Genomic DNA, 11,995 nt, shown 5'->3' on the forward strand with positions numbered 1-11,995 from the left:
TACAATTCCCTCCTTTGTTGTGGGTATTTTCATTCTCCTAGATAGCCTTTTCTTGCCTGTATAACATTCTGGGACGGCTTTCCCTAACTTCTACAGGGGACCCTAACTGTCCCCTTAGCCATGAGATTTATCTCTGCGAAGAAATCTGTTCATGCCTCCAGCCTTTCCCTCTCTCCTAAATTACCCCTCACTACTGCTGGGTGATATCCAGGATAAGGAATATACCTCATAACACATATTGACATTTTGTCTGATTACACAATATCACTGAATCATTTGTAGACTTAGTGTTACCTTGTTGTTTCTGCTGACATTTTCCAATCTCTGAAACATTACATGTGAAACAGTAATAACCCTCTTCACAGGATGCATGCCTTTCGTTCCCCTTATATGGAAGAAGAGAAATGACAGCCCAATAACCGCAAGGGTCCTACATATAACAAAGGATATGGGCCACATTTGTCTCCTCCCTTGATAATCTTTATTCAATGCCTAACATGAACCTAATTTAGCTTCAAGTTTCACTGAGGTTGTAGTGGTTAACAGCACTTGAAAGGGTTCTTTGTATCTTGATTCCAAGCTCTTCCTTGCATCTTTTTAGGACAACCCAACCACCTGAAAGCAAACTATGCGACTCTTGATCTGGAAAGAAGGAAAATACACATTTATAAGTGACAGTTAACTTCTGATGTAAGGCACTCCCGTGGGAGGTGAGGCCCTCCTTTTTGGCCAGGAATAGGCATAGGCCTATTACAGGAGCCCTACCAAACAAACCTTCATTAGGACTCAACTTATTCTTACAATTTGGCGTGGTTCTAACCGAGTAGAGGACTAATAAAATGTTTACCTCTATTATTTAGTGTTTCTCTCCAGCCATTTCCTGTCCTTTAACACAAAGACATTCCTTTTTGCCATGAGGCTGTAACTTGAGCCTTGTATAAGTTTTCCACTGCTGGTCAAAACTGGTTTGATCTGTTTTTGGACACAATAAACTGTTCCTTCAATTCTTGTGGGGAATGTTGCCTTCCCCCATCTTAACATCTACACAACTTACAACAGAAAATACACAAAATGGTGAACCTCTCATAGTCATCTCCCACACTCTCTTTGGCGATAAGTCTTTCTGCCTCCTCCATAGCAATCTTGATCTTTCCTTTACATATTTAGTTTTTTTTAGCTCTTCTTCACTGCCTTTTTGTTTTAGTACTTTAATCACCTTTTTTTTTTTCATTTATTGTCCCCCTTACAGTCTTGTTGAGCCACATTGGTTTCCTTCTACTTGTGGTTCTTTTTTTTTTAAGGTTATGTACTGCTCACATGAGATGATTAGGATATTTTTAAACTTTTCCCATTTGTCGTCTGTACTGTTATTTTTGAAGATGTTGTCCCAATTAATGTTATCGATAGTAGTTCTGTGCTAATCGAGTTTTGCTTTACTAAAGTTTAGTTTTTTTGTCGCTCCCTGATAAGGTTTCTTATTAAAGGACAGCTGGAAATTTATTATATTGTGTTCACTGTTTCCCAAGTTACAGGTTTCGTTTTCCCATGTTATATCCGGATAATTAAAGTCCCCCATAATAATAACTTTGTTGCAGTTTGACACTCTTCTGTCTGCCTTAATAATAAGATTTCAGCTTCTTCTGTTGCTTTTGGTGGTCTATAGAAAACCTCTATCAGTATTTTGTTTTTTTTCTCCCTATATTTCTACAGGGATTCCACGTGTTTATTTCCTGCCTCTATATCCTCCCATAGCCTCGGCATTAAGTACAATTTAATGTACAGACACACCCCTCCCCCTTTCTGTTCACCATGGTTCTTTTGAAGAGATTGCAACCCTATAAATTCCCTGCCCAATCACACTTATCATCAAGCGATGTTTCCGTTATTCCAACTATAATGTAGTTTTCATCAGTCATTCATGCTTCAAGCTCGCCTACTTTGCAGATCAGACTTCTTGCATTTGTAGCCATACAATGTATATGGTTGTTATTGTTCTTTAAATTCAATTTGCTACTAATGGTACTTTTGGCTGTTCTGTCAGTTTTTATTGTACTAACCCCACCCTCTGCTCGATCTCCATTCCCATTACTTAGAACCAGGTCGCTATAAACACTGTCTACCTCCCTGTTCATCTTTTTGTCCTCCCCCAGTCCCTAGATTAAACACTCCTCCAGCCTTCTAGCCATCTTCTCCCAATCACAGCTGCACCCTCCCTATTGAGATACACGCCATCCCTACGGCAGAGCTTTTAGCCAACAGCAAAGTCAGCCCAATTCTCCAGGAACCCAAATCCCTCCTTCTTACACCAATTCCGGAGCCACTTGTTTACCTCCCTGGAATCCTGCTCCTTTTTAGTGTGGCTTTTGGTTAAGGTAGTATTTCCAAGAAAATTACCCTGGAGGTCCTCGCTCTAAGCTTGGATCTTGGGTCTTGAAATCGTTTTTGAGGGCCCACCAGTGACCTTTAATTTGTTCATTGGTGTCAATGTGGATCATGACCACTGGATCCTCACCAGCCCCTCCCAGTAATCTGTCAATCTTATCCGCAATGTGTTGAACTTGAGCGCTAGGAAGATAACACAACATTCGACGACCCAGGTCTTTATGGCAGATTGCCCTATCTGTCCCCCTTAAAATTGAGTCCCCTACCACTAGGACCCGTCTAGTCTTCCCTGTGCTGCCAGTCCTCATCTCACTGGAGCAGTCATCTCCCTGGCGTTCAGAGGGCATGTCGTGCTGCAGCGGTGCTGGCTGTGTAATGGCATCCCCACTCATCTGCCAACTTTTCATAGTTGTTGGATTGTACCAGTTCAGGACTAGCCTCCCTGGTTCTCTTCCCCTTTTTAACTGTCACCCATCTAGCTGCCTGCTCCCCCTGCTCTTACGTACTACCATCCACTCCCGCCTCTACCCCAGCGAGTGCTTGCTCAGTGAGCAGCAAACTCCTTTCCGTGTTGTTGTGGGAGATGGCCAATAGGTTCACCATTTTGTATGTATTTTCTGTTGTCAACTGTGAAGATACTATATGGTGTATATTATGTAAACCTCTGGGGGAAGGGAACATCGCCCCCCCCCCCCACCTCCACAAGAATTGGAGGAGCAGTGCTCTGTGTCCATAAACTGGTCAAACTGGTTCTAACTGGCAAAAACCTATCTAGGAATGTCTTTGTCTAGGACAAGCAGAGAGGAGAAACAGGATGTTCTTCTCATGAGACCAAATTCAAGAATGAACTGAGCGTGCTCACTGAAATTCCTCCCAGATGGATGACGTCACAAGCTACCTCACAAATACCTCCCTCTGAGAATGACCTATCAGCACGCTAAATAATGTAACGGTATCCTAAATTACCTAACTTCCTGTGTTGAAATTTTATTTAAACTTTACGCGCATTAATAAAGACGGACTCTTTTGGGACACATGATGTAAGACATGTGGTCTTTGAAAGGCTCTCCAGGCCTGTACATTATTCTTATCAAATTTGGCACACACAGTATATCGAATAGCGAAAATTGCGCTAACATTGTCAATGGATCTCAGTGTTGCCAGTCGTTGATTTAGATCCAGGATTTGGGCTTCCGAATGTGTGATGAGCACGCATCTTGCGCAACAGTATGCACCTTTGATCGGCTGATCAAGGACAGCATACATTGCACAAGTAGCACACTGGATGACATTGTCAGTTATGCAGTTCATTCTAATGGGGATCTACGATTTACTTGTGGAAGTAGTGAAGATTAACTAGATCACACACCTCCGCATGTACGCAACTGCTCACACACTTTTTTTTTAAATGTTCACACACTTACTAGTTGCTCTTATTCAATCACCCAATTATGCTTCACTTACACCCCACACATGGACACTTACACTGTTTTTCTACACTTACAAACTCACAGTCTTCCACCCCTTCACTTAGTCACAGTCACACACTCAGACCCACACACACACACTTGGACACAGACACACATTTAGACACACACAGAATATACTAATCAGCTCCTGTCAGCAGCTCCTCTGCAGTTCCGATGACATCACCTGCAGGACCTCTCTCCCGATGGCCGCGCTCACTGGCCTCCTTCCATGCCGCTCCACTGACTGCTTCTCCTCTTCCTCTTCTCTCCTTTTCAGACGCTGGATGTATCCTTCCAGTGGCTTTTTTGGTCTTCTTGTGGGTTTGGTGCCACTCTAGTGTTCTCCCACTCCTACTCCCCAGCTCTCTGCTCCACGACTCCCATTGATGTCACTTCCGCCTGCTGGAACTCACTTCTGGATCCAGTTGTAGTACATCATTCTCATATAAATTGCCAAAATGTTTTTAAGCCCAGAGGTTCCCAAGCTCCAAATTTAAAATATGTCAGGTTGGAGTGTTGTGCATCTGGGACCTGTGATTCTACACGCTTCCTTCTGCACACCCTCACAGGTAGGGGTTAATTGAGCTGGCTTGGTGTGGTATTCTCCAGCAGCCAATCCCTCTGGTCTGCAGGAGATAAATACCAACAAACTCTTGAGAGAATGCTGGTTAGTTTAATGCTTTACTCTGCGTTGAGCCCACTCAGAGCTGGTGTGTGCATGTGTGTCTGAAGTGTCCCTCTCTCCTCCCTTGAAGCTGGTCTGAGCACCTGCTGTCCCTCCCCTCCTTGTGGTTTCTGGGGTGCATGCATTGAGTAATGTGTGGTACGGTGATCAGGCAGATGCAGGCTCCTGCAGGTTACTCCGTATCCCTTGGCAGGTTCGGCCTCCAGACATCTTATGTCCTATGTATGTGTCAGATGGGTGATGTCTGACACTATTCCCAGTTATGTCAGCACAGTGGCTGACGCTATTCCCCTAGTGTGAGGACACTTGGACTTGCTATGATTTATCATCTTTATGCATGTGAGGTCTGGGTGGGGTTCCTGTTGTATGTCATATGCATTACCTGTTGTATGTTGATGTGAACATTGACTTGTGTTGTATATCTGTGCTGGTGGCCAGACATGAGGTGTGAATTGTCCTGTTCTGGGATCAGTGTGTGTGAAGAGACTCGTGTCCTTTGTGTGTTTTGTGCACTTCTCCAGGTTTCTGATCAGGAAAAGCTAGGTCCCAGATGAAGACAGTGGGGTCGATCTTATCAAATCGAGCACCCCACTCAGGCAGGGGTTCCCTATGTTCCCTGGTTAGTAAGGGACAGGGGGCCTTCCATCATTGCGTGGAGAGGTGTAGTTTGTCAGTGCAAATGCTGTGAAAGCGTTTGCGGTTTTAAAAGGACGCAATCTTGCATCTGCACAGAGGTGTGGCACTTTAGTGACGTAACATGAAGGACAGAAAATGTATAAGCAGAGATCGGAGATCGGAACCAAAGCTGTTGATGAAGAAACAATGTTTCCAGACATGGGCCGAGATTTGGAGGCTTGGTAAAGGGTGAAATGGTGAAGAAAGAGATTTAACCCCTTAGAGATAAATCAGAGGGGCTACTAAAATGGTAGACTCAATTGAAATCCATTTTTTTTAAACAAAGACAATATTCACCAATATTTAATTTGGTCCAGAATTGCTGTGTGAAAAATGCCATATTATGTCAGAGGCCTTCATACCGCCTATTTCAAAGGGCTCAGCTAAAGTGGAAAATTTGATTATAGCAGGGGGTCGCCCCAAATATAATTATTGAGAATAGTCTGGAGTCTAGTAAAGAAGGAGTTTAGAATGGCAATCGCTAGAGTTCTAAAATATAGAGGATCCATGGTAAAACCATCATTTTAACCACTGCAATCCTTCTTATCAAAGAAACAAAAGGCTTTACAAAAATTGTTTAAGAGTTGTGGAATGTAGTTAAGAATGGGCAAATAATTTTTGGAAATGTTTAGGAGCTAGAGATTGTTAAATGAATACCTAAATAAGGTCATGGTACTAATTGTTTCAGGCTGATAGTACAATTTGTGTGTGGTGCAAACCCAATGAAGCTATGGACCCCAATTGTCAACATGGCACTGTGCAGGCTGGTTATGGTTCCACATTGGTTTGGGTTGTGTCCACTAGTCTGCCTAAGCCAATCACTGACTGGTTCCCGTTAAATTTCAATGTTTGGTGACAATTTGCAGCCTTTCATTGACTTCATGTACGTCTATGATGATGAGATGTTCCAGCAGGATAATATAGTGTGCTGTTTGGCCCATTTGGTCTGGAAATAATTCAAGAAGCACTCTAGAGAGTTCCTATATGAATATTTTTGCCTGCAGATCAGTTCAATGTGAGCCTAATACAGCATTTATAGGATGTGGTTGAGGCATCCATTTTCACTCAAATCCTGCTCTTACAAATATTATGGAGCTGCGGTTGTCTATCCAGATGGCGTGGCAAAATTTTATCCTTCTAACCATCTTCAATCCACTTCTGGAATCAATACTGTTAGGTCGTACATGATATTAGTTCTTGTCCCATGACTTTTGGCATGTCAGCACATAAAGTTAGAGTAGATTGACCATGTGGTGTTTTTCTGCCACCAATTCTCTATGTTTCTGAGTTCAAAAGGTGCTTTTGATAAAATAAAGTCTTTCCATCATATCATTATGCTCAGCAGTTTATGAAGTAGCTTAGAGACAACACGTGTATGGCCCATGATACACTCAATATAAAGCCTAAGCAATTTATTTGCCGATTTGAATTACGCTGTATGGCAAAATACCATTAACCATTAACATGAATGAAAAATAATATCTAAAACTAAATTAGCACAAGAGCTGCAAATTAATAAATATAATTATTTATTATTTAAAAAGATATTATAAATCTAATAAAAGTACCAATAGCCCACTCTTCCATCCTTTCACCAAATACAAGCTGCTACTGCATTTTCCCCCAAATAAGACCTACCCCAATAATAAGCCCTATCCTAATTTTCAGGGGGTGGGGGCTTGAATTATGAACTCTCCCGAAAATAAGCCCTAGCTACACTGGGTGAAAAAAAACCCAGAATACTCACCTCGCAGCCAGCGTCTGTGTCCCCCACAATGACCTCCCAAGCGCTGCGGCAGCCAGCGCTTGATCATTCACAGCCATTCAGTGAATTACATCACTGAATGGCTTCGATTGGTGCATTGAGCATCGGCTGTGATTGGCTGGCACTCAATCCAATTATAGCTCTCACTTGCTGAAGCTGGGAGAATTCAAAGCCCCATTTAACAGAGAGAAAATCCTCTGACAGTAGGGAGGTTTATACAAGAGCCTGCCACAGTGCCTGGCAGATCATCATGGAGGACACAGATGCTGTCTGCAAGGTGAGTATATGCCCCCCACCTACCCCCCCCCCCCCAAAAAAAAAAAAGCACCGCTTCTTTTGGGGCAAAATTTAATATAAGACAATGTCTTATTTTCGAGGAAACACAGTATGTAAAATGCCAGCAGAGCAGTTTAGAGGTGGCAGCCATTTTAAATGACAAGCAGTGATGTAAGACTTAGGCAACAGAGTAAAGCACATGGTTGGCATGGAAGTCTTCCTTCCTATGGATAAACCACTGGAGATTGGAGGCAGATGAGAAGACTAACCCTCAGTAAGAGAGATTTTTTTTTTTACACTAAAATTTTTGTTTTTCAGGAAAGGGCTTATATGTAAAGCCCTTCACTAAAAAACAATGCAGGGGTGCATCAGCCACAGCTCCATTGAAAGCAATGCACGAACCTGCATTCACGCGTGTTTTTGCACGTACATGGGTGCGCACTTATGTACGCACCTATGTATGCACAAAAACACACTTCTGTGAAGCCACCCTTACTCACTGACTCGGCACTAATTGTCTAATTTTCTGGTGTTGGAAAATTAAAGGGGTCACAACTCAATAATTAATTTCTAAGTGCAAACATATTGGCACCCTAATGTAATCTATATAATCTAATTCTCTAACTTCCAGGTGTCATACAAACATGAAATTTGGCAGGAGCATTGTTTAGGTCCTAAATAGGAAAATTAAAGGGGTCACAGCATGATTATTCAATGCTAAGTGCAAAAGTATTGGCACTCCTATATAATTTAAAGGGGTTGTCCCGCGAAAGCAAGTGGGTCTATACACTTCTGTATGGCCATATTAATGCACTTTGTAATGTACATTGTGCATTAATTATGAGCCATACAGAAGTTATAAGAAGTTATTCACTTACCTGCTCCGTTGCTAGCGTCCTCGTTTCCATGGAGCAGCCTAATTTTCAGCGTCTAATGGCCAAATTAGACGCGCTTGCGCAGTCCGGGTCTTCTTCTTTTCTCAATGGGGCCGCTCGTGCTGGATGCCGGCTCCGTGCAGCTCCGCCCCGTCACGTGCCGATTCCAGCCAATCAGGAGTCTGGAATCGGCAATGGACCGCACAGAAGAGCTGCGGTCCACCGAGGGAGAAGATCCCGGCGGCCATCTTCAACCGGTAAGTAAGAAGTCACCGGAGCGCGGGGATTCAGGTAAGCGCTGTGCGGATTTTTTTTTAGGTCCCTGCATCGGGTTTGTCTCGCGCCGAACGGGGGGGCTGTTGAAAAAAAAAAACAACCTGTTTCGGCGCGGGACAACCCCTTTAACACTCTTCTATGTGTATACATATTTTATTCTCTGGTTCCTCTAAAGTAACCACGACTTCATAAATATTCTGTTCAAACAAAACATAAACACTTGTATCAAATTAACTCAGACGAAGTCAGGGATATATCAGCTAGTTCAACATAAAAATATCATGGGTAACTGCACACATATGATGAGAGCAAGATGCAATTCCACATCCAAAAAAGCAATTATCACTATTGATTATCTCCAGTTGATGAATATACCTCTATGCCAATTATTGTGGAGGGGTTAAAAAAAGGAAAATATATTAGAAGAAATGGTACATAGAGAGGTTAAATATTTTAGTAATGATGGCTATACCTATTTGATAATCGCCAACGGAAGTTGTAGTGGCAAAAATTAAAGGTACGTATTATGTATCAGTAGCAATAGTAATCAAAATAAAGTACTATTATTATTATGCAGTACAACACAAGCACAAGAACACAGCTTGGTAATTAGTCTTCATAATACATGCTATATATCTGAGTAAAATGCGTGAAGAGCCCAGCAGTGTGGCACCTTATAACTGATGGATAAATTTGTCAATATTGAGTTGTTTCAACTGCTGGTGAAAGTTTTGTGCACCTAGTGTATTGATTACCACTGGACAATCCCTGCCAGATGGTGCCAGAGGTGCTGTATTTCAACCTTCATATCTTCATAATTGGTTATGTTATTTTGTTGTTTTTCATTGATTGTACAATCACTGTGTATAACAATGTCAACAAGCTAGATCCTTTTCTTTTCAATGATGGAGAAATCAGGTGTGTTATGGGCCAATATGTTGTCTGTTTGTATATGGGTATCCAACAGCATTTTTACTGCTTTATTTTGAACCACTTTTTCATGATTATGTTCCCACCAATTCTTTTAAGTGGGCAGATTGTAGTTTTTACAGAGGTTCCTTTGATTCATCTTTGCCATAGAATTGTATCTTTGTTTAAACTCAGTCGGGGCAATTTTTTTTAGAACAGCTGAATATGTGGTCAGCTGTTTCATTAGCTCCTTTTAGAGAGTCAGCATTTTGCATCTAGTATAGATTGTTTCAAGCTGTTTTTTTTCACATTAGTCCTGATCACCTGTTCTTGTGTACTCCAGTTTCTTTTTTTTTAAAGTCCCTGATGTTAACCATAGCCAGGTATTTTCCTTATTCATTATTATCAGACACAATAGTATCATAAAACTTTAATTTTTTAATCAATTTTGCAAATGCAGCTTTCACATCATTGTTTCTCAGAGTATAAATCATGGGATTTAACATTGGCGTGACAATTACATAAAAAACAGCAATCACTTTATCAGTGCCAGGGACAGAGCTTGATCTAGGTTTCATGTAGGAAGCCATTGCTGATCCATAAAAGATTGCCACAACCATCATATGAGATCCACATGTGGAAAAAGCCTTCCTCCGCCCGGATGATGATGCAATTTTTAAGATATTTTGAATTATATTAACATAAGATATTACTATAAAAATTACAGGAGTCAAGAGAAGAATTATGCTAACAATAAAAATGATTAATTCCACTAGTATAATGTTTTCACACCCCAGTGACAATACTTCTGTCAATTCACATGCAAAGTGATTTATTACATTGTGTCCACATGTGTCAATATTAAATGTGAGAGCTACAACGGGAGCAGATAGAAAGAATCCACTCATCCATGTACCGACTGCCAGTCTAATACAGACCTTCTTACTCATAATGGTGGTGTAATGTAGTGGATAACATATAGCCACATAACGATCATAGGCCATAACAACAAGCAGAACACATTCACTTTCACCTAAAGACAGGGAAATGTACATTTGTGCTGCACATTCACCATAAGAGATGACTTTATTGACGGACAAGAAATCCTTCAACATTCTCGGTAGAGTAGAAGTAGAGTAACAAAGATCCAGAAAAGACAGGTTGGTAAGGAAGAAATACATAGGAGTGCGAAGCTTGGCATCTGTCAGGACTAGAACAATGATGAGAAAGTTTCCAATCAAAATAACTGTATACACTAATGTAAAGACAGTGAAAAGTACAATTTGTGTCTTCGGCTCACTGGAAAGTCCAAGAAGAATAAATTCTCTAAGCATTGTTTCATTTTTCGAATGCATTCTAAAAAAATAAATTGGTAATCTCTTTGGATAAATTAAACAGCATATGTATATTTGAACTCTTTTGCAATCACGTTTTTTGGACATTTTGCACCTCTGGTAATTAACCCCTTGAGTGGCGGGTTTCCTACCACCCTGTCGTGCCCACCAGGGCAGGTTTTTTAAAATGGTCTAATCATTGAATTTCAACTAATTTTGCAGTTGCGTCTCAAGAGCCATAACTTTTTCATTTTTCCATTGACATGGCCATATAAGGGCTTGTTTTTTGCGGGACAAGTTGTGATTTTTTAAACAGGAGGGAGGAAAAAAAGAAATGGGGAAAAAAGAAAAAAAGGGGCCATGTCATTAAGGGGTTAAATAATGTATTAACTTCCTTCTCTGGGTCATTACGACGCACGGATACCACATGTGTGATTGTATTTTGGATTTTTTTACAAAGTAAAGGGAGACAAGTGTTTTTATAATTTTTTTTTTAATAATTGTTTAACTTTTTTTTTTTTTTTTGTCCCTTTAGGGGACTTCCACAGGGGCCCATCAGGACCCCTGATCACATTCCGGGGGTCTGATGGTGACAGCCCTTTACATGATGCAGTGACAGCCCTTTACATGCTGCAGCCACATAGGCTGCAGCATGTAAAGGGTTAACACAGCAGAGATCGGAGGTTTTCTCTGATCTCTGCTGTAAGAGCTAGTACCTAGCTGTCCTCTGACAGCCAAGCACCAAGCTCTCCCTGTCACAGAGACCATCGGCTTGCTTCTGACAAGCCGATGGTCTCTATGGCAACCTGTAAACAAAGCAGGACATTGCCGATATGCCGGCAATATCTTCTGCTGGTTTTTCAAAGCCCTTGCTTTGTTCTCTGTGGGTCTGTGCAGGCAGAGCACACTGTCACAGCTTGTGGCATTGTGCTCTGCAGCTCCCATAGTGATACATAGCCCGGAAATCTTCCGGGCTATGTCACTATGAGCAGTGGAGCTCGTCCCGGAAAATTTCGGGGCGTGCCACTCAAGGGGTTAAGACAATGTTTCTACCTTTGACATTTAGAAATAAAACCTAAATTGCAAATTAATAAAAACATACAAACCCACCACACCCATACAGTTGCAATCAAAATGATTTAACCCCCATTTGTAAGTTTGTATTTTTGCAAAATTTACTAACATTCAGTATTTTGCAAAAGAAATCAAAATTAGTAGCTCAACACAAGTATTACAACAAGTGGTTTCTCCAAAGCCACTAAAAAGGCCACATTTAATAACTTTTGCAGTCCCAGAAATATTCAGTGGCCTGCAAGGAATCTATCATAAGATCACACTTGATACAACTA

General features: G+C 41.3%; 1 protein-coding gene across 1 annotated transcript; it reads right to left on the reverse strand.

The window, feature by feature from the left end:
- Positions 1-492: 492 nt before the first annotated feature.
- Positions 493-10,667, reverse strand: LOC136578058 (olfactory receptor 5AR1-like). Its single transcript, XM_066577967.1, has 2 exons — positions 9,755-10,667; positions 493-575 (listed from the first exon to the last, which is right to left on the reverse strand). The coding sequence occupies exons 1-2, from the start codon at positions 10,665-10,667 to the stop codon at positions 493-495; spliced, it is 996 nt and encodes a 331-aa protein (XP_066434064.1).
- Positions 10,668-11,995: the final 1,328 nt, after the last annotated feature.

This window comes from Eleutherodactylus coqui, chromosome 8 (assembly GCF_035609145.1).
Source record: "Eleutherodactylus coqui strain aEleCoq1 chromosome 8, aEleCoq1.hap1, whole genome shotgun sequence".
In the NCBI taxonomy this organism is placed as follows: Eukaryota; Metazoa; Chordata; class Amphibia; order Anura; family Eleutherodactylidae; genus Eleutherodactylus; species Eleutherodactylus coqui.

Bases quoted from the DNA above. Each gene is read 5' to 3' on its own strand.
- LOC136578058 (XM_066577967.1), bottom strand. From the start codon at position 10,667: ATGCATTCGAAAAATGAAACAATGCTTAGAGAATTTATTCTTCTTGGA. The intron at 576-9,754 runs TTAAAAAATTAA...GGAAGAGCTTGG, and splicing joins AGCTGCATTTGCAAAATTGA to AATCAAGATACAAAGAACCC.